We start from the raw sequence: 24,705 nt of genomic DNA on the forward strand, positions 1-24,705 counted from the left end.
TAACTTCTTTATATTTACGAACGAAAACACTAAGAAGAGTAGCAAACGATTTCCTAAGGTCCAGAGGGACTGTCCTGTTGCACGTTTCATAAAATCGTTCTTGATTAGAGAAGAAACGAGACGACTAGAGCTCGATTCATCAAGAATCAGGCGCTCTCCGTGGTGCTGAACTCCGGATCCGGCGCTGTCCGCGGTGCTGAACTCACTGAGGCGACCTATTGAAGATGAAACGCTCCTCTGTTCTCATTCCTCTCCGCACTCAACTTAGTAGCGCTGTCTCAGACGATGCTTTTCTGCCTGCTCTGGCAGCACGAGCATCTCCAATGTAGATAAACTTACTTTCGCACTGGGGAAACGTTATGATATCGAATCAGTTCTCGTTTATTAACTTGACATCAAAATGTTTTCTCGGCGGAGGTGCCGAAGAACAAATGGCGTTATACTGTTCCACCTGCAGTATTTGGGAGATGATTTAAATGCCGCGGATGACTAGGTGATCACGAGAAGGAAGTGCATTTTGTACAGATGTTTTGGATCTTTTTTTCCTCTTCCTTTTTCATTTTCTGAGAAGTCATTTAATGATCGGGGAAGGATAATTGTGTTTCTGGATATGTCATTTCTGAAGTGGGCATGATCAGCTTACATTTGTAAATATTATAGACATTCGGATTATCTGTTCTGTTGGAGTAGGCATTTTTTTGCACCAACTCGAATTGGAATGATTTTTTGTGGTCTTATCATCACGAAGGTGCACTTGCTCGCTTGATTACGATTCCAACAAAGTGGAACCAGACATTTCAACGCGGTAAGTCGAGTCCAGCCACTTGGTTAAAATGTGTTCGTGCTCATTGCAATACTTCAATGCAATAATAATTATGTTCACGAAGATATGAATTACTAAAATAAATTTTTCTCTACATTCAAGGCAAGGACTGTCTGCACATATACATTCAGCATGCCAGGGGTAGTCATTTTATCATAGACTAGACGTATTGTCAATACTAGACTATCTTTCAATGTAAAAAAAATAAATAAATCTTTCTTTGAAGTGCTTTCCTCTGGCAGCTCCTCTGATTTTCTAAGTGCAGAATCTCACAGTACCGTGCTGTTTCATGGTTAATTTCTCGAGCTTTCACGAGTGAAGAGGCATTTGGACCGAAGCCCATTACGCACTCGTTAATGACACAGAAACCGTGTCGTTTCTTCAGGGCTCTTGGAGTAAATGTAATTCAGAGCGTAGAAATGTACGGACATGGTGAATGCACACCTATTTGCAGTGCTATGAGGGATTAGAAGCTGGAGAGCTACCTGTTGTCCCTGGGAAATAGATATCCTGGCTAACTTTGCTGAGCACCGTCTGATGGCAGTGATCATCTGGGTTTTTGTTTTTGTGGATTTGCCTTTGTTCTTCGGGGATTGTTTTCACATACACACGCTTTTCTTTTGAGGTAATATCTTCACCCCCTCCTGATACAGAGCTTACTAGTACCAGAGCCAACACATAATGTATTAGGAAAACGCACCTCGTTCACATGAGCTGACTCTTCATCAGTCCATGGGTATCTTCGGTGCATTCTGGATGGGAACAAATGGCAGATCTTTACCAGAGATTAACCAGTATGGGAGACCGGGGAGTGCTGTAACATTGGGTGAGTTGTAATACCATCAGTTTAACCAATTAGAAATGAGCTACACGAATATAATCACTAACATACATTATTACCATCTCACGAAAAGGCAGTAGACGTTTTATACAAGGGAAAAAGAAAGAAAGCAAAATGTCAGGTTAACAAATTGATTTGCAAATTGGTGATGCCCTGAACCAGCTCATTCAGATTGGATCTGACCAGCTATCTACATGTTTACATCGCGACTGACCAGATGGGGAGGGATTAAAAATTATAATATTTAATCCAAAATAATCCCCATATTTAACATTTGAGATATACAATTAAATGACTACTGAATTAAATTCAATTTGACTTCCACAACAAATTCATACACAACAACTGACACCAGTAGAAAGGTAGGTAATGGCACCTTGTGTACTTGACACTTATTTATACAGTTTACTGTAGATTTGTCATATATTTCATAACTGCTAAAGGAAAAGCACACATTGTTACAACACTCCCCATTCATCCCTGGTTACACTCTCAGCAAACTGTACTTAGATCATTATTAACTTACAGTGTGACGATCTTTTTTATCAGTTAACATAAAGAAAACGCATGTCATCAAGCTACGGGTTGTTTACATTTCTTTCAGTGTTCTTTCTTTGCAGCATGGAGACTTGCAATTTAAGGGACCTGGGACACTCTCCTTGAATGCGTCAGACTGCCGCGGCGAAGGATGGGCCCTTTTCTCCCGGCGATTTGCGTCGTGCTGCTCGCCCTGAACGCCGCTGTCTCGCCGGCCTCTGTCGGCCCTGAGGACTATCCCGCCGTGGACGAGGCTGAGAGAACTGCCAACAATGACATCATTTTCGATGACTACCGAGGGAAAGGCTGCGTGGATGACAGTGGCTTCGTGTACAAGCTCGGAGAACGCTTCTTCCCGGGTCACTCGAACTGCCCGTGCGTGTGCACGGAGGACGGTCCTGTCTGTGACCAACCCGAGTGTCCTAAAATACACCCCAAGTGCACCAAGGTGGAACACAACGGATGTTGCCCCGAATGCAAGGAGGTCAAAAACTTCTGTGAATATAGAGGGAAGACGTATAAAATCCTGGAGGAGTTCAAGGTAGGATCACGCTGCCTCCCATTACCAGAAAAAAAAATTATATGCACATATTTGGGGCTATTTTATGAATTTAGCATTGCATTGTGTATCTTACACACCTTTGGTTAATTAATAAGTGAGTCCAGTCAACCATATAGGCTGCAGTGGAGGATCACATGGATAGACAATGTCTAAAGGGAGTAAGGCCTAATTTGAATGTAATAATCAAGCCTGCAAGTTTTACAAATGTTTCAAAACAGCATTCATGACAATATATTTCAAATTCTGGCATCATATGTTAAAATCAGACATTCAATACCACATATACACCATTGCACCATTGTGTCCTTAAATATATGCATTTGCGTGGGTGGGTCCTTGCAGGAGTGCAGTATGGGATATTGTGGGATAGTTTTATGCTTATTTTACTCTTAGAGGCTCATCATGATAAGCCCTATCCATCACTATCAACTGTAATTTGATTAGAGCTGTGCCACAGAAACAATCCACTTGACAAAGTAATCCATTTAAAACTAGTGTGCATTTTCTCTTGATTTTAAATTCAAGTTATTTATATTGATCGGAAGATGAAAGCAAACCCATCAATCATACAACAAAGCACTGAAGCATTCTTAAAAAGACCCATCAGCCATACATAGATACATGAATGTTGTGCTGCAAGATGAACCATTCAGCCAATTTGAGATTCTTAAGACGTAGAATTAATAAACAAATAATGCATTCTGTTTTTCATGCCCGCTTTATCAGGCCTAACATGTTATAGGTTCTTTGGTGTTATGCGTCATATCAGCAGAGCACATATTTAACAGAAGTAGTCTAACAAGCATTTGCAAGTACTAGATTTTTATCTAATAATATGTAGTGTATATAAAACATAACTAACATCAACCCTCGTTTACTTTGGTCCATTTCCACTAGCAGAGTTGAAAATAGCAGGTTGTACACATTTAATTCTCACATAACAGAAAGATTCTCAAAAGTATTCATGTTAGGAGAATTGAAAGCTGGAACACCAGGAAAGCAACTGATGACATAAAATTAAAAATGTACCCACAAAGCTCATTTCCAGGGTTAACTTGGGCTGTTTGAGCAAGTGCAACTCTAATATAAGTTTTACGTATCAACAAAGAGCATAGCATTAAACATCACATACAAAAATAGTCTTTGGACTCCACCTCGCACCTCGCATATTATTACATTGTGACCTTAATGTCTATTTATTTATTTATTAGTTGAATAAATTTGCAATTAAAAATAAAAAATGTAATATTTAGATTTAGATACCATGCAAAAATCCTATTTTTAAAAAGATATTTTAGTGTAAACACAGTATATTATGTAGAAAGAAAAGACCATAAGATATGTTCTTTGATGTTTCTGATATTTTATACTTCACTTGCCACATTGGTAATTATGTATTTAATCTTGGCAATGAGGTTTGTTTTTTTGTTTTTTCACGGCTTTGCTCTGCATGTATCTTGAATCTTCTCTCTCTACAGAACAAGATATCGTTAACATTCATCTCATGCTTACATCTGTTTCATTGATTGTAATCTTGAGATAATGTAAATTCAGGCCTTTTTAGGCAACCTGACACCTGACATTAAATGTATTGCAAAGATTATTATCTTAGACTATATTACCAGTAGATCAAAACCCAAACTATGTTTAATATCAGGTTTACAGTGGGGAGGAAGGTCTGTGCAATTCAGTCTCACACTGGGTGATGAATTTCCCATCCAGCAACATCTGATATATTATCACTCACCAGCTCTGTTGTATCAACATGGGGCTGGCCAGCTACAGAGCTGCTTTTTGACAAAATCAGCATTTTATTGCAATACACAGTGTTTTCCTTGAGGTGTCAAGCTGTATTCAGTTTCACACACGTTAGCCACATCTCTTAATAAACAAAGACTGTGTTTTTAATTTGTTAGAAGTCCAACAAGTGCCAATCAAATTAGAATCTACAAAAGCTGACACTTCATTTAGGGACCAACATCTAAGGAAACTTTTTGTGGCTAGCAACAGGTTAAATTACATAATTGGCATAGAGAAAGAGTGCCAAAGTCAAGCAGTTTCTTTTTAATAAGGGTCTCATAGACTTTTAAATTGAATCCATCTTTGTTAGCTGCCCAATTAGCTCTTTTTTGATGCAAGTGCATGTTTCAGCTAGACATATTTGCCCATGTAAGTCTGTTGATAAAAAGATCAGCTCCATCAATACCGCATGTTCTCTCCAACCTTGAGTGGAAGGATAACTTACGATCTTTTATTACCTCTGAAACGGTTTATCTGGCTCTATTGATTACCTCCTCTCATAAGAGACCCTGATTGAAAACCCATAAACAAAGCCAAGCAATTCATAACTAGCAGAAATCCCTTTTTGATCAGTTTTCCACTCTGAATTTGACGTTCACATTAACCAAACGAGGCACCATCGCTCAATAGTGTCCAGCGAGATCTCTTTGAATTAAAAAGGAACTACTGAGGTCCAGCTGCGAATGGGAATCAAAGGGCATCACGGTGCTTGATAGCTGATCCAATTAAGAGAAGCCGACAGGGTAACCTTTGGTGTGGGCTACATTGGCATTTCCTCAGCCGTTCTTTGGCGAGGACTGTATTTACTTGGCTCTGCAGGAGTGGGAGGAGCCCCACTGAGATATGAATCTTACACGTGGAGAAGGCTTTTCACTGTAGAATGAGGCAGACCAATCAGTCAGTGGAGCTTTTTGTTGTTACTAATCGCTGCAGAGGACAGCTGAGTGACGGATTTCCAAACGAAAGACCTGAAGTGCATTATCAAAGTGATGAACGCTGACCCATGTTCAACCCAGCTTGACCCGGACAGTTATGTGGCTTTTTAAATGTCACGATTTCCAGGCTGAGGGTGATTGAAGGAGCTGTAGGATTTATACCAACACAACAGCGTTAATCACATCACTTCTAAACCATGCAATAGCTCTTCCGATACTTGTCTTGATTTTTACAATGTTCCAGTGAAAGTTCAGGAAGAGCATGTTCTTATCATCTTGTCAATCAAAACCTTCAGTTAATAAACTATAAAAGACCATTATTTCACTGCTCTGAACATGCACCTTTTCTTTCTGGACTTTGTGTATTAGGATACCAAACCTGCTCTTTTAGGTCATAATAAAAGAAATTTGTGAAATATTTTAATAAATGTAATATTTAAGGTTGTATAAAAATATTATTACATTTATTTGGACATTTATGCATCAATTAAAAGTGTATTAATGTATTAGATCATTGAAAAAACAAAAATGCAAGCACACTTAAGCAAGCACAAGTGTTAACATACACTAAAGTTAAAACATGTGGGGTCAGTAAGATATTATCAAGAAAGCAACAATATACAAGTGCTGTGACAAGTCTCAGTTAGTCTAGCACAGTGCACATAGCAAGGTGTGTTTTTAATAAGTTAGACCAAAATGAATAGAATAGAATAGAATAGAATAGAATAGAATAGAATAGAATAGACCAAGGATGCATTATATTGAGGATTGCTTTTATTGAGCAAGGATGCATTGTATTAATCAAAAGTGACTGTAAAGACATTCAATGTTACAATACATGTTCTTTAGAACGTTCTATTCATCAAAAAATTATTAAAATAATGGTTTACACTAAAAATATAAAGTAGCATACCTGTTTTCAACATTGATGATAATAGTTTCTTGAGCTTCAAATGATCATATTAGAATGATTTCTGAATGATCATTAAGGCTGGAGTAATTGCTGCTGAGTATTTAACTTTTAATAAATATTAAAAATAAAAACAGGTTCTTTAAATTGTAATAATATTTAATTTTAAAATAATATTAATATTTTGCTGTATTTTTGATCAAAGTAATGCAGTCTTGTGAACATAAGAGAATCTTAAAAGATCAAAACAATAACAACAACAACAACAAAAAAATCTTACTGACCCCAAAGAGGACTGGGACCATTTTATTAGTTAAAACTAATCACATAATCAATTTTTTTTTTGGTTTGATAGTAACTAATGTTAAGAAAGTGTCCAAATACATTTTGGTGCCACCTTACCCAAGAACAATATATATAACACTAGGAGTGTAACAACACATCACATGATTAAGTGGTAAATATTTAGGGGGCAGTGGGATTGGGGTTCTGGGGGGTAGTGGTTCCTTTTCTGCTGTTGTGTTATATTCCCTAAGAGCTCTGAAACTTACCCTCAGTAGGTGTTTCACCTACAGGGTTCCCCAGCAGCTGTGGAAGGGAGCCACTCCACCGCCGCACCCCCACCCCCAGCCACTGCTCAGCTGCAAGCAAGAGGCCGGAGCTATAGGGTGAGTTCAGATCCCAGGCAGAAAGTCTAGAGCCGGGATGTGAGCTCTGAACGATCCCGTCTGTGTGCCTGGGATTACCAGAGAGAGGAATACCTGTGGGAGAGGGTGAGAAAATGAAGATGTGAGGAAATGGCTCATACATAATAAAATACTCAAAATAAAATTAGACATATTATTTTATAAGGTCTCGTATGTGGGCACCTTCATTGGATTTTTCTTGCTGAATCCTCAAGTGTTCAGAGAAAACATTGTTTTTGTAAATGAATCAGATAACTCTCTCGCTACCTCAAGGTTTTGAATTGTCTTGTCACAAATATCGCTCAGTGTTTAAACAATAGAACAGTGCGCTGGCATCTCAGAACAGGCAGCAGTGCTTTTCTCATGCTGAATATTCAACGATGAAATGCCAATTTAAATTCCATCAAAAACAAGGCTGTCTATCACTGTCTAGAGACTGCCAATTTATTAAAACATATATGTAGCGTAATTGGTTTAATATGGAAGCTTGTTTCCACTAAAGGACAGAAAAATGAAAAAGGTAATTGTTACTTTTCATCTCACAATTTAGATTTTCCTTTTTTTCCGCAATTCTGAGAAGAGATGTCTGATCGGTGAGACATAAACAGAAAAGTAAAAAAGGTCAGAAGTGTGACATAAAATGTCACAAATAACTTTTTATTTTTTATTCTGTGGCAAAAAAATAAATAAAAATAAAATAACTTTCTCAGAATTTCAGGAAACAAAGTACAAATTTAGAGTTCAGAATTGTGAGATAAAAAGTCTTAATGACCCTTTTTATTTAAAACAGGCTTCTATAGTTTATTGCTTAGAAACGTTTCAACTATAACATATATCTCTCTTTTTCTCTCTCACATGCACATACACACAAAATAAGTTGCCGTCTCATCTGAACATGCTACATTGAGCAGTAATTAGTGACTTTACTCGCAAACTCTGACACCTGTGAGAGGAAATGGCTATAAAAAGCACCTGAAATTAATTGCTTAAATTGATTTTCTGATCCAACTGCCTGAGGAACAGCATGGTTTTAATTTAAAACACTGATTAAAACACTGATTAAAAGCTAACAAGTAGGCCGGCCGAAACTGGAACTATGAAATGGTTTCAGAAAAGTTTAATCTCATATTTCAATTGCTTTGAGCTGAAATCAGTGGTCACTTTAGTATCTTCATTTTCCCTCCATCCTCTCTGTCTTGTATTCCTCGATCCTGGTGTTGTTTTAACATAGTCACATAAGAATTCAACCTTTGCAACTCACCGTGATCTTTAACATTTTCTGAAGGCATTTCGCATGAACCTTTTAGTCACCCTCATGTCTGGAACTACATTTCCCAGAATGCTGTCAGAACGATGCAGCTCAGCATCTGTGCTTAAACTCATGAGGATCTGATGACTCAAGCTCAGTGCACATGAGCCATCAGTGGCACCATTAGTGAATATAACCGGTTTGAACATCTTTTTACCACTTTGGAACCAGCATGCCCACACAATTCTGTGGTGAAGCCCCATGGAGGAAATTCTGTCATTATTTACTCACCCTCGTGGCGTTCCAAACCCACAGTTTGGAATGTTTCCCAGATGTCATTTTGTCTTCTGGAATTTCCGTTTAACCAAATAGTGTTTGACTCAAAATACCATAACATAATGATGAAAGTGACTATAGAATATAATTTGATTTGTGTTATCAATTAATAATTACTTCTACTTGATTGGGCATAAGTCATATGAAGACTTTATCGACAATTGTTTTGTTCATTTTTAAACTTGACTTTTATGGTCACTGTAAATGTTATGCAGAAACAAGCTGCATAAATATTACAACTTTTCATATTTTGGTTCACGAAATATACTGTATATAAGAATAGGTATAGTAAAAAACAAAGGTGAGATAATAATGATGCTTTCTTAATTTGGGGTGAACTAATCTTTTCATTTCTACAGATCATGTCACTCATACTAACAATGCACATCATTCTTCTTCAACTTTGTAACCATTCATATAAGTCACATACACTACCATTCAAAAGTTTGGGGCCAGTAAGTTTTTTTTATAATAATAATAATAAATATAATATATTTTTTATTATTATTATTATTATATTTAAATTAACAAGGATGATATAAACTGATCAAAAGTTACAGTAAAAGCATTTATAATTCAAATAAATTCAAAATATTCATATTTCAAATAAATGCTGTTCTTTTGAACACTCTTTTAATCAGAGAATCCTGTGGAAAACGCATCTACAGAAATATTAAGCAGCATAATGTTTCCAACTGTTTCTTGAGGAACAAATCAGCGTTTTAGAATGATTTCTGAAGGATCATGTGATGCTAATAGTTACTGAAAAGCTCTTGAATCTTGGTTGATTTTGAAACAATGCAGGCCCAGGCTAAAGAAGTCATTGTCCACTGGAGTAGAAAAGAGTATGCTTCCTCATTCTGTGCAGCGTGACGAGATAAAACCATCAGTGTTAAACTGACTCTTACAGCGTAGACGAATCTAAATGTAACTGGTCAGGTGTAAAATTAGCTAACTCATCCTAATACTAGAGGCATTTCCTCAGAAATGAAATCATTATAATCACATGAGCCATGAAGTAATCAATGTAATCGGACAACAGACCGAAAATGTCACAGACGACCTTTTACACGTGTAACCCTGTGCCGTTACAGATTATTGTGCTCATACAGTCATCCGCCTTTCAATAAATGTTCAGACTGAGATCACTACCTGCAGAATGCCAAATACATTATTCAACACTCTCTTTACACCAGCAGCGACTGCTTTAAGATTACATGGGAAGTACGACTTCTCGTAAATCTTTTTCATATAAGTTAACTTTCTCCTACTGCTAATACTGTTTTTAGAACAGAGTATACACACACACACACACACAGAAAGAGAGATAGAGTTTATATTAGATAGATGCATGTAGCACTGTTGTCACTGTTATCACCATGTGCAGGATATGCTTACTTTGGTTTGCTTGTTAATAAGAGCCAAGAGACAAAGTAAATGAAACCACTATTGGTCACACATCAAAACGAATGGCCAGTTGCCTTGGAAGCAGTACAAGCATGCTCTCTGAAGTGAAGTGAACTGAAACATTTGGAATAATTAGTGCTAAGAACCATGAGTCAGTAATCTACTTGAGAATAAATGGAGCCATTCTATGAACAGTAAATAATAATAATAACAATATTAGAAAAACATTTCAAATGTTTTTGAGTGAAAAAGCATTAATTGTGGATAATTTCGTCAACAGTCACCTTTAGAAACTAGGGTGCATAAGCTCAGGTCAACAAGGCTTATGATTAATCATTTACAAAAATAAATACCAAACAGTTGATAAAAAATATTGAATACAGTATTTTGTAGTAAAAGAGCAAAAGGGAAAATTTATATGCTATTTTTGTAGAATACTGGGAATTGACTTGGAATACCACAAGTATACCAAAGTGTGAAAAAATCCCACAATATTATCAGAACATTTTTGAGACGTAGTTATACCTTGTGTTAAACAAATCAGTAAGTTTTAGTCCAATGCGATTATAAATACTGCATCATGCAAAAATGCATATACACAAATGTAAGAATTATTCATTTAGAATCTATATATTTAAGCTTGACTTTTTTTAGTTCAGTGCATTGGAAATCCTTCTGGAAAAAACAGCTTACACCAGTCTGATTCTGGTCTGTTTAGCTGGTTATTGAGAGATTTTAGGCATATGTCAGCTTATAATTTGAATAAACCTACATCTATTGCAGGTAAACCAGCTGAAGGCCAGCTTGGCCTAGTTTTGAGACCTGCTAGCCCAGGCCCAGCCAAAACAGCTAAGACCAGCAAGCATCCTTATTCTGGTTAAGCTGTATTTTTAAGCAGGGAAATTGTACTCCTTTCATGAAATGACTGGCTTTTCCTTTCAGTTGATTTGCTTACATTTTGTTGGAGCCATGCTGCTGAATTATATATAATACTGTAAGCAGATAATTCTGCGAAGAGTAAAGCTTCTACAATAAGAGTGATCCAGGCCTAGCTACACAAAGAGTCTCTTCAGCAGAACATTTTTTGACCCTCTTGTCCTGTACTGAATGAATATATTTGATCATAATACCCATTTAAGACATTACTCAAGTGCCCTTATCAGAATAAAAGGTTCAAGTTCATAGTTCGTTTTTTAGAGAGAATGTTAATCTCAACATTCTCTACAGTATACACTATGAAAACCAGACGCTCGTACCCACTGCTGCCCATTGTATCCTTTTTTTTTCGCCTTGTGTTGGCTCTGCGAAGAGGCTGGCATAATAACAAATGATTTGTATGGGCAAGTTCGCAAGCTCCTGTCCCACTGGACTGGATGCTGTTATCAATGGAGAGCAGAGGATTATTAGTGTCCGTGCCACTTACACAGTGTGCAGAGACTAAAGGGCATGACCGCTGCCAGGACAGAGGTCCTGATCTCTGTCTGTCCTCCAGACCTTCAGCTGTGATCCACGCTGGCATAGACATGAGTCAGTGTCACCTCTGTGAATACAGGAAATTCATGAATAAAACATTAGAGTGCTACCATAATGTATCACAGTTTATTCAAATACAAGGTTCAAGATTTTAAGCTTTTAATTATTAAATAAGTAATTATATTATAAATATAATATATATAATAGCATGTTCTTGAAATAAGTCTCTTATGCCAACCAATGCTGAACTGATTCAATTAAAAAATACACTAAAAACAGTGATATTGCGAATTATTAAATAACACTTTTCTACAGTAATATATTGTAAAATGCAATTTATTTCTGTAATGAGAAAGCTGATATTTAATTATACAGCCATTTCTCCAGTCTTCAGAGTCACATGATATTTCAGAAATCATATTAAGTTGATTTGGTGAAAAAACATTTCTTAATTTTTTGAAAACCATTGTGCTGCTTAATATTTTTGCAGAAACAGTGTTTTTTTGTTTTTTTTTTGATGAGTAATAAAAATAAAAATAAAAAACATAAAAAGCAGAAGATGTGTATAATATTTGTAATTAGAATTTGGATCTGGAATCTGGAATAAATAAATGCTAATTATTTCACATACATTCAAATATACAAAGCAAAACATACAGGTCTGTTCATGTTTAGTTAAGATACTAGTTTGATTGTTGCCACAAATAAAACAATTTGAAAAAAAAAAAATGTTACTATGGCACTAACCGCTTGCAAATCCAGTGATTAGATCCTGCTCACAAGTGCTTGCTGAATCATGCTCACAAGTGCGTGATGAATCATCCCGGTACTCTGTAAACACGACTTGGTTTCCAGGCAGACTGATGAAATAAACATGTTCCTCCCAACTCCCAGAGCTTGTGTAAAGTCAGCCAATCATATAAGATCTTAAAGTCAGATTTAAAAAGTGCTTTTCAGTTCTGTGTGCAATATGTATCAGATAATCGGACTGTGGCCTAGGCATACATACATAGAGTCCTACTGTCTATATCAGAAAATGTTTATCATTAACTACAGAAATTTAAAATTTGTTATTATGTTTTATGTAATGCAAAAACATATATATGCTCTTTGCATAAATTTTCAACCCCCATGCCGCATAATTTCTAAATTTACATAGATAGGAAACAATTTTCATAATGATGACAAAGCTGCCTCACAATTGGCCTCTACCTGTGAATCATTAAAATAACTTCCACACTCTCTGGAGAGGAACCCTACAGTTAAGGAACCATTATTCTAAAGGACTGCTGTGAAAATAAAGACTAGAGAATATTTCAAAAATACTACTGTGGAAGTTGAAATAAGTGCATACATTAGAATAAAAGTGTGCAATATAATATCCGAGAGTTTGAATGTCCCAGTGGACATGGCTGGTTCAATTATCAGGATATGGAAGATACATCAAACCACCCAGACACTTCCTTGAAAAGGTTGTACCTTAAAACTCTCTGTGCGAACATAAACGAGACAAGTGAGAGAAGCCAAAAAGAGGATATCAATCACTTTGAAGAGGCTGCAGGGTTCAGGAGCTGAGGACAGAGAAAAAGTGCACTGATGGACATTGTGGCACAAATAGGGAACAAATGTCCATAAAAAAAAAAAAAAGAAGAAGAAGTTTATGGAGTTTATGGATGTATAAAAAAAAGACCCACAAATCAGAATCTACTTAGGATTTACCTTCAGGCCTTCCAAGATGACTTTGTTTCTTCATTAGAACAGAAATTAAGCACTAAATTACCTGCTCACCAATGGACCATCTGCATTGAACAGCTGATAAAAATGTTAATGTCTTATGAAGAGATGCATGTTTGTAAGAAACACATATGTTAACTATTCCTTTAACAAATATAAATGCTAGCACGCATGATTTTGTGGTAAGACTTCAGCCAAAATTCAAACCTATTTGGGAAATGCAAATCTAACACTGCCCACCAGCAAACATTATCATACCAACTGTGAAGTATAGCATCGTTTGACTCGCCTCAGCAACCACAAAGAATAGACTAAAAACATACCTGAACTGTGTGGGAAGCTGGTACATACTTACTCCAATAGACTTAAAGCTGGCACTGCTGCAAAAGATGCTTCTGCAGAATATTAAAATCTGTGGAATAATAAAGTAATACATGTAGAGTTTTAGAAATGATCACAGGAAACCACATTTCAGTGTGGGATTTGCAGTTCTGCAAGAGAGAACTGGTTAAGGGTCTAAATATTTTTACAAGGCACAGTAGGCTATATGGGTTTAAAACTTAATATTTTATGGCCTTTTGGGGTCCATGTAATATTCAGCAGGTAGAATAGTGTCTTTTATTACAGACATTCAATGTAGGACTAATCACATATTAATCTGGGCCATCTCCACTGACAAGTATGCACTGAATGGTCTCAACTTACATCTGTTGTTGTTCACTGGTTAGATACTGTCTGATTTAATTATTTATGATTAGTAATTATAAGCTGATTTCACAAATGTAAAGTCCCGCAATACCAAAGATATCGTTACACATGCTGAGATCAAACTAATTATTGCTAACATAAATTATTTCTAATAAGAAAGAAGGGGCCATTTAATTCAATATGAAATATTATGCAACCATTTTTTAATCTGGATGAACGAATCAATTTAAAATAATAGAACAATGGAGAAGGACTTTTAAAATGCAATAAATACTTTTATTCAGCAAGCATGCATTCAATTGATCAAGAGTGACAGTAAAGAAATACAAACAGCTGTTTTCAACTCTGAGAGATCTTTTGATCGCTGAATCTAAAGAATTATTAAACACTGAAGACTGGACTAGTGGCTGCTTATAAAAAAAATCAGCTTTGCAGCAATAAGTAATATTTAAATTGCAATAATATTTCCCAATAATAGTTTTACAGTATTTTGATCAAATAAATAACCTTAAGAGGGTAATTGAGGTGTCTTTACAATGCGGAGTTAAAGCTACCCTTTGCCTGCTCAAAATATTGTGTAAAAACATAATGAACATAAGCCAGACTAAATTATGCCTGCTCTGACCCACATCAGTTTTTTAAAAAGTTGCAGCATTAAATAGTCTTTGCAAAGCACCTAATGCCACTTTCCAAGCACTGCTGTGCAACCTTTGCAGTGTAAATTTGGCATAAGAGTCTTCATTGAGCATAAGAGACTACTTTCAAAAGCATTAAAAATTCTTACCTATCCAAAACTTTTGAACTGTAGTGTACAAAGTAGCCAGTAAGTTAGAGAGGTGGATAAATAAGGGAGAAAGATTAGCACTTTCATATACTACTTTAATTTGTATTAGAATGCATTTATATATAAAAATTGCGTCAGTTTGATTTGATGTTGACTGTGTCTACTGTGATGTCTTACCTGCAACATTCTCTCACCGTATCGTATTTCTCTGTCTCCCCAGCCTTCACCCTGTGAATGGTGTCGCTGTGAGCCAAATAACGAGGTGCACTGTGTGGTCGCTGACTGTGCAGTACCAGAGTGCGTCAACCCAGTGTATGAGCCAGAACAGTGCTGCCCCATCTGTAAAAACGGTAAGAACTGCCTATTTCTTATTATAGGTTTATGGAGAAGACGAAAATACCTGCAAGGTGTACTTTAGAGAATTCCTTAGAGGACTCTCTATACAATCCCAAAGGAAGGCGAATTGTTACGCTGACTGGCATGTATCAGTGTTCAAGAAATAGCAGTGAGGTGGATGTGATAGTGTGGTATAAACAGACAGCTCCATGCACAGGTTGTTTAAAACCCACTCAAACTTTCTATTAGATTTCAGTGTCACCAGCTAGCTAGCTCTGATTAGCAATCCCCTGCTCAATTACAGGGGAAATTTGGTTCAGATAAACAGTGTCCCATTGATTAAGACCATGCTAAGAAGGATTAATTGTCTAAAGGGGACTCCTCTATCTCCTGTGTCTTGATGCACTAGTCAGCAAGGCCCGATTCCAAAATTACAATTATTGGATTCCAATGGCTCGCTGGATGGCCAAGGGCATGAGATATCCCTGAGTCAGTCCAATACAGAGGCACAAACACAAAGTGTAAGCTCAGTGAATCAGTGGGATAAATAAAATGTTGATCGGCACAATGCTTATAGGCCAAACAACCTGGCATAAATTTAACCCTTTTGTTGTGCTGAAAACCCTGTATTTACTCTGGTGTACCCAGTCAGAAAAGACCAGCCTTTTAAAAATTGCTTCTAAATCTCTTATTATGCTATTTTATCACCAAATCATAGAGTCAATCTTTTTGTCAACTTTTCTTTCAGTAAGAATTCAGTTCAGGTTTTATATTAACTTTTTGAAACCGACTGTAGGCCTCATTGTTCTGAGCTTATGCACCTCAGTTTTCAAGTGAAAAAAAAAAAAAAAAAAAAAACATTATTTGTGAATAATTTTCTGCAGTATTTATTCCAAAAACTGACCATTATAGGCTGTGGGAACGCTACAAATGTAAAAGGGTGCAGAATACCAAAAAAGTTAAATGCGATAATATTAACTAGCAATTATTGGAAAAGAAAAATCCAATACATGATGGCTAAATCAACAAACTATAATAATACTAATACTTAGAAATACCAAAATTTGTGAGTTTGGGAACATGAAAATTTTACAATTATTTTTTCTATGCTGCTACTGTGAAATAGATACAAATAGTTTTAATCAAGTGTTGGTTTTAAAAGAACAGCCACTTGTACATAAGAAGGCTTTAAAGGTATACAAATATATGACAGTTTCAGCTAACCCTTTTTTTGACATAATAGATTTGAACAAGATAAAACTGAATCAGGTTCACAAATTGCAGCCGAGTTTCTGTCTTCAGTTTTAAAGAAATCTTGCCGCTCTTCGGAGCGCCTCAGGAGACATGTTTGAAAATAGATTTGTAAAGAAAAATCATATCTAATCTTCTAAGTGCAACTTTAAAATCTATGAAATTCCCTCCTTTATCCCTTCTGGCACACATTGACCTACATTCTCCAGGATCCACATTACAATCAGAAGTGTGGTGTAAGGTATAGTTGCTAAATAGAGACCGACTGTGACTTTCTGCTTTACTAGCGCAGAAAGACACCCAGAGATATGCACGCACAGATACACAAACCTCGCCTACAGCCTGGAAGAGAACTAATCCAGGCAGACAGGGCACGGTGATGAGCTTGTGGTGCTGGCATTTTAGGGAAGCTGCGGTGGAGCCCATCCCCTGGAGGAAATAACCAAGTCTGCTTCCAAGATCTTTAAAGGGATCATATCAGGAAGAATCACATTTTACTTGATACTTAGAGATATAAGTGTTCAATGGATTACATATATCGGAAAACATCCTTTCAGACCTTAAACCTTCTCCTCCAGTACGGCATTTACGGAACGTGTTTCTCATGCAAAGATGCCTTTTACATCAGGATCAGTCAACGTTTAGAAATTAAGATTCGGCTCTTTTTCAACTCACAAACTGGTATTTAAAATGAATTGGTTTAATCCTACAGGAAGTTGAGATGGAATAACAGGAAAAGGAATTTAGCAAATTGTAAATAAAAGAAATATAAACGTAATGCATTCTGGAAAAGAAGCATTTTTGCACTCTGGTCCAAGAGAATGTATTAAAAGTTAAACATTTCAGTAATTATATTATTATAATATTATTATTCAGTAGCAACACATTAAACTGGCCAATAATGAGCATCAGATCAGCAAGGATTTACAATGATTTTTAAATCATTAAATTTTAAATAATGAAATTACAGTGACATTAAAATCGGAAAAATGTCTGCTTGAAAAACTCAGCTTTTAACATGAATAAATAACTTTTTTAAATTATTAACAAGAAAAACAGCTTTATTAAATTGTACAAATATTTCATAAATTTGCTATTTCTACTCTATTCTTGATCGAATACATGCAACCTTATTAAGCATAAAAGGCTTCTTTCTTATTAAATGTACCTGTTTGCTATCTCAGTATAATACAATGAAAAAGCATTTTCAATTCAGTTCTGGATGACATAACAGCCTTTTTGAATTTATGGGTTACAAAAATGTTCTTTGTCAGTTTTTGGTACTTTACTAATTGTTATAAGTGGGCCTCAGGGAGAAAAAAAATAAGTGAAATATTAAATAAAAATGAGAATTTTCTATTGCTGTTCATTTTAATCATGCCTTTGGTTTGAAATGACATCATAAACAGATTATATTATCTAGGAACTTGCCTGGCTTTATTCAGTTGCAACTGTAGGAAGAAAGGCAAAATAATTAGTTTGAGAGACTTTATCGCAGTTCAATCAATTCTAATAGCGTTGGTCAAGAGCTGTTCTGAACAGTCTGTCATGTAACCTCTCTCCGATTGTTTCACATGGACAAACTGAGACGGTAAATGTCAAGAGACATTTATCCCAGAATTGACGGAGCTGGCAGAGGATCAACAATGACACTGGGAATGCCAAGCCTCAGTCAATCAAAAGTCAGACATGACTGCATTGTCTTTTTATAGCACAATTCTCGACTTCCATAAACATATAGCTCACATCTGACTCTCGCATGTCATGTCAAAATAAAAGAAGCCTCTCTTAATGAACCTCGCAGGAATGGAGTACTTTTTTTGCTGAATTTGAACCTCAATAACTCAAAAATAGCCTCAAGAAAAAGTGATGTGCTGGCTGTCCTACTGATGCTAATTACCAAATTATGCCTCTAAACATTGGCACATGATGCAGCCTTTTAAAACCCATGTTAACAAGAACTTTGTCCAGCAGTACTAAGCTCAGTTTGTGCACTGCTGGAAAGACAGCTGGGCATGTTTCTATGTGGGTGAGCCAATCGTGGGCAATCATCTCTCAGTGGCTTCAGTGGTTACCATAGTAATTGCTTGCTTGTAGGTTGCAGGCTAATCTGAGGGCAATGACGTGGGCCTCCACTGCAACAGAGTAACTTCACCTATGGTGATGGCTATGATCTGAAACATGTTGTAAATATATAGTTTGATTGCACTGCATGCTTCAATGTGAAGGAGCTGCAGTTCAATGTTTTGGTTGTAGTCGCATATATTTTTCCATGCCCTGTTTGCAATGAATAAATATCCATACGGAATCCATCTCAAATAGATCTAGATGGTCTTTTTCACTCAGTTCACTTTTGGGACCTTCTGTGAAGACCCTTAAGAAACTTTGTTTAAAGACAGAAGTAATCACTTTCGTGGTTTTTGCCGTTCAACATTAGAGCTGCAGATTCAATGTGATTTTATGCCTTCTGTTCTTTTAGCCTTGATATCTGAGATGAAAGAAACACAAGATTTCAAATGTTAATCATATTATTCAAATCACATGATGTATTAAATCACTAAATCACAATGTGTGAAAATAATACAATATGATTTTATTTCTACTCAGACTTCAACAGAAAGAATGTAAAGTGATCCAGATCTTACAGTATATTATTGAAGATAAGCACTTCCTGGTTTCTACACTCAATAATGTTATAGGACCAGTCTTGTTATTGTTAAAATTAAACTAGTAAAGAAAAATAAAAGTAATTCAAAGTAAATGTACTAAATCTAAAACTGAAACATGAAGATTTTTTTTAAATAATGACAAAAGAACAAAAAATATACATAATTATATATATATACATAATTATATATATATATATATAATAGTACTTCTGCAATATTACTACTATGTAAGTAATAAAGTAATACATTACTTGCTTACTAATGGGTACTCTGCAGTGAATGGGTGCCGTCAGAATGTCCAAACCGAATGTATGATGAATAGTTCACCCACAAATCAAAATTTGCTTTACCTACAGGCCATTTAAGATATAGATGAGTTTTTTTCTTAATGAGAACAGAAATTTTAAACTTCAAACCATTGCTTCTGGCTAAAATATCGAGTCCTCTTTCCATAATATTGCGTTCTCATTCTAATTATTTAACTGACATTCATTAACTAATAAAAACACATCTTACAACCTTATCACTTACAATGTGCCATTATGTTGTAATCAAGAACCTGATCTTCTTAATAAACCAGTAGTCTTAAAACAGATGTCTGGGTCATTAAGTAATGGCATCGAGCATGATCTTATCCATTATCTGTTTGGTACCTGTCCGCCTGGCCAAGGTGTCCTTGCACTTGTGACACTCTTTTCTATAGGATGATGAATAACTGCTCTCGGCTAGGCTAGTAAGAAACAGTTGCTTTTGCACTTTTGCCAACAGCTCATAATTTTTACTGATGGAAATCAAATATTTGAGTGCATGTAAGACTCTATCAGGTCTCTTAGGAGCATGCAGAATATTGTAGGCAGTAAAGCAATTTGTGCACCGCTAACCCTGCCGCCCTATTGCAAGTCTATTAACATGTCTGTGATGTGGTTAAAAGGCAATCTAGTTGTTTTCCCCCACAGTAAAAGGGAGGTCATGAAGCTTGAACTCTTTTTGAAATGTGCAGCACCACTGACTTTTACTGACATAGAGTGAGGACTATATTTCAGGAAATACTGCCACATCAAACCAGAAGTACTTTTCAAGGACTTGCTTGTCCTCAAGAATGGCCTTTCACATACTCTATGCTGAAATGTTACTTCTGTAAATGTTGATTTTTAATGGGCCAGGTATGGTGGATACACTTCTTCAGAGCTGATGGTTAACTTATTCAGATCTTGTTCTCAAATAATCATAGTGCAACTACATTTGCAAAAAGGAAAAAAAAAATCTGTCTAGCGTATTTATGTAGACGAAATTTCTGTTTACAAAGAAATGCTTAACTGTGGCACTTTGAGATCCTCCAGGCTCCACAGAAAAGATATTTTGAAGTAGTGCTTCTTTCAAATCAAGCTTAAAATGTCCATACAGTGTGAGGGGCTTAAACAACCCATTTCCAAAGGATTCAATATGAAATATGGTCTCTTGCAGATCATTATTGATGACCAAGATCACAGTCATTATAGTAATCTTTTCTAATAAGACCTGATTGATCAGTGGCTGGTGTCCATATTTTATATTATTTAACAAAGGCATCACACAATCTATGATAGTAAATGTATAGCTAAACATAAAGAACTTAAATTAATAAGACAACCATAGAAGATCTAATACGACAAACAGGACCTTGCCTTGCCACAACCAATTTGCTAATGAACGGTTGCTAATGTTCCAAAAACATTATTTCTTAATTTTTTTTTGAATGTTCAAAACATCAATTATTTCTTTCTTTGTATCATTCCATGAGGACATTCTGAGGATATTATGATTCAAATAACTTTAAACAAAGGTTCTATTAACATTACTGAAAGAACATTTGTTCATAACATAACAAGGAAAACCTTGCTAGAGCATTTTGAGAATGTTCCCTGTTAGCCAGGTTACTAGCTTCCTGCAAAGCACTGTATATGTTAATAAAAAAACTTGCAATGCTAATGAAATATGTAATCTGGTACAATCTGAATCAGCTCTTATTAAGTTTGATAAGTGTCAAATAAGATTACTGATGTGGGCAATTAAAAACATTATATAATATTTAACAGATCATCAGAACCAAAACACTGCCCAGAGTCAGCCCTTATGAATTAATAATTCACCATAATTTGCAACTTGGAGATCAGCAAAGCAAGTGAATAAACACAGTACCTTGTATCTTGTTAAACAAAATCTAGCTTAAATCTCCAATCTGATCCCACCTACAAAAAATCTTGATGTAAAAATAAATAAATAAATGAAAGTCTGAACTGTGGTAATCATACGCCTACGTTTTTCACTGCAGGTATTCTGTTAAACCCCTTTTATTAGAGTAAATCCACAATAATCTTATTTATCACACTAGTACAATTATCTCTAAAGAACTCTGTATGCCCACAAGGTGTTGGGTTCAAGGTTTATGCTGATATGTAATTTGTTCATAAGATATGTATCTACTGTGTGAAAACATCTCATCCCAAAACTGAGACTAATAAGTACAACCATTGTAGCCTGAACGTACAGGCACAAGTTAATATTAATATTTAATGGAACTTAAACTGGACAATGCTAGACTAAACTACATTGATTGATGATGCTCTACACATACTTTGACTCTTGTTATAGATTTTATTTTATAGTAATCATTGATTGCAGCTTCTGTCCTCCTTGAGGTCACCAGAGGTCAAGTGCTATAACACAGACTGTAGGCTATAAAGACAAAGAAATGTACCACTCACAGAAATATAAATATTAGAAATTGCATTGTGCAGTTTAGTAGAAACAGAAGTCAAGCCTTTAAGAAATGCAAGGATGTGTTTTATTAATGTATAACTTAAGTTTTGTTAACATTTTATTTTAATGTCCATGTTACATGTACATTACTTATTTTAGTAATAACAAATTATACATGATAATATGCAACTCTAATCCAATAGTAAGTAGGGTTAACTGGGACATTTTTTCCTAGTCATCTCAATGGCAGGTGTCAAAATATACCTAAATTCCCCCTACATAATATGTTATTACTCCGTTATTAAATGTAACAAGGGCATGTTAAATAAAATGCAACCCTGTTTTTTTTGTAGATATATAATTTTATTCTGTAAAATAAAATACAAATTTGATGGCTTCATGTCAATTCCTTGCAAGGTATGTACATCAAATAATCATTAGAAACATTCAGACAATGGTGGCTGTGCTCAGCTTTTAATTTTATGGTTAAAAACTAAAAGCATTACTGCGTAAACTCATCACAGGAATTAATTCTACATATAGAGTCAGCCTATTCCACTTTTCATTTGCTATCGTTAAGAAATGATCATTGCTAATCTACATGGGTAAATATGGACATAAACGCACAGATATTTGCGAAGCAATTATACCAACCGCTTCGGGTTTAATCCACAGCAGGCCACTAATATCTGCTCATCGGGGGAAGGAAGTTAGGAATTGCATAAAAATTTAAGTGTTCGTGTAAATGATGATCATACTTGGTCAGTCACAGCATTATGTGGTCAAATATTGTTTAATGACTGCTAAACTGTATATTTGACCATCCCACCAAACCAGACCAAACAAAATCAGCTAAAGATGCAATTTTGCTAGATAGAGCACTTGATAGGGCACATTCCAAGGGTCATTAAGTCCATGGAACAGAATCATAATGGATAAAGATGCATATTTAAAATTTAATTGCTTTTACACAATTTTAGCACCCTGTCTTTAAAAAAATAAAATTAAAAATTATATATATATATATACACACACACACACACATTTATTTCCGGATTCTTTGATGAAACAAAAGGTCAAAGAAAAGGCATTTTGATCAATTTAATGCAGTCTTGCTAAATGTATCCTTTTCTTTAAAGAAAGAAAAAAAAATCTTACTAGACCTCACATTTCTGAATGGTTTCTGACTACAACTTGGCCTTAACATGCTTTGAATGAAAGAGTTGACCTTAAACCCTTAACTGTCACTCTCATTTCTGAACATAGATGTGAAAGTGCACTATCCAAACTTGAATTTTTATAATTCATGACCCAACACATTTTGTAACCATTTAAAGTACCATTTCCATGGAAATGCAATGTTTAAAATGGCTTTCAAAGGATGAATTTTGACATTTTAAGTTTTCAATTGATATGTAATTTCTTATGATTTCTAAAGCGTGATAGGGAAAAAGGCAACTAAGAAGACTCCCCGTGAAAAAGGTTAGAACTCCTGTTATGATGTAGATATTTTTTTTTAGGTGCACTCTTGCTATAACTCACAGAGTATAACTTTTCCTACATCATTTTTTAACAAAAAAATGGTAAAATTACTATTTAGAAGTCTTAGACCTTTCCAACAATATATAGTTTGTCATGATTAAATTAACTATATATGAGTGATTGATTGATTGATAAAAGTGATTCATTGGTTTATACCATGTAATACGTTTTTATGCACAGCTCATGGTCTACAGTGCTTGAAGGCCACAATAGAAGAGAATGAATGGAGCATGCTCAGATCACATATAGAGCCAGCGTGACTGTTCAGCAGCCCCTGCAGCCTGTGGCGCATTAGAATGCAAAGCATCCCAGTGAGAGGATGGGTGTGTGATGGGGAGAATTAGAGAGGAAGGAAAAGAGAGGAGCAAAAGAGCTTTAGTGTTACAAAAACAAGTCCACCGGTGCATGGCTGTGAAAAACATCCACGTCTGTTCTGTCTTCACAACTCCCGTGAGTCACTCCGGCATTCCCCCCCAAAAGAGGCTCCTGCGAGCTCTCGCTCATTCCTGCTTCCTTAAAATCTCCTCCTTTTCCCCATGTGACAGGTCCAAATTGCTTCGCTGGCACGACGATCATCCCAGCTGGCATTGAAGTGAAGGTGGACGACTGCACCATCTGTCGATGCCACAGCGGAGACTGGTGGAAGCCTGCGCAGTGCTTGCGCCGGGAGTGTCTCAACGGTCAGCCGTCATCATAGAAGCCCTCTGGAGCTGAAGGGAGGGACACTATGCGATGTGCAACACGGTTGGCGGCGGAGGGACGGCCCACCTTGTGACAACGAGGGACTGATTGGCAGGAGAACAATTCCTCTGGCAAACTGAGATGGCTGGACATGCTGAGATACATGGGGACATACTGTACACGCAGATATACACACACACACACGCACACACACATAAAAGTCCTTGGCAGAGTCATAATAAGTGTCTTTCACTGAGGACACATTTTTCTCTTGTGATTAGTTCATACTAGGGTGAACCTCATGAAAACTTTTCACTCCAAAATCAAGAGAATGAAATTAAAAATGATCCTTTTGCATAAATTCATTAGAATCTTTATCACATTTATTTTTTTTTTATAAAAATTTGTCAAAATTAGCATTTTAAATTTGCCTGAAAATTGTTTTATTTATTTTTGTAACTCCACATTATTCACAGGCTTCTTATCTTATTAGATTCTAGACTAATGAAGTGCAATATTTTTGCAGTATTAAATTTATATAGGAATATTAAATTATCAAATTATTAAAATATCAAATAATACAAATCATTAAAATAAACAAATGATATACTGAAAAAACAATAATTAAAAAAAAATCATCCAAAAGTACAACAAATACTACCGTAATATATAAATACTTTCCAACAAAAATATTTTACAATT

General features: G+C 35.7%; 1 protein-coding gene across 1 annotated transcript; it reads left to right on the forward strand.

Annotated features, from left to right (window-relative positions):
- Positions 1-202: 202 nt before the first annotated feature.
- Positions 203-24,485, forward strand: LOC127965461 (von Willebrand factor C domain-containing protein 2-like). The gene is made up of 4 exons (XM_052566273.1): positions 203-805; positions 2,285-2,742; positions 15,006-15,135; positions 23,868-24,485. The coding sequence occupies exons 2-4, from the start codon at positions 2,353-2,355 to the stop codon at positions 24,017-24,019; spliced, it is 672 nt and encodes a 223-aa protein (XP_052422233.1). The 5' UTR covers positions 203-805; positions 2,285-2,352; the 3' UTR covers positions 24,020-24,485.
- The last annotated feature ends 220 nt before the right edge of the window (positions 24,486-24,705 follow it).

This window comes from Carassius gibelio, chromosome B9, assembly GCF_023724105.1.
Source record: "Carassius gibelio isolate Cgi1373 ecotype wild population from Czech Republic chromosome B9, carGib1.2-hapl.c, whole genome shotgun sequence".
Lineage (NCBI taxonomy): Eukaryota > Metazoa > Chordata > Actinopteri > Cypriniformes > Cyprinidae > Carassius > Carassius gibelio.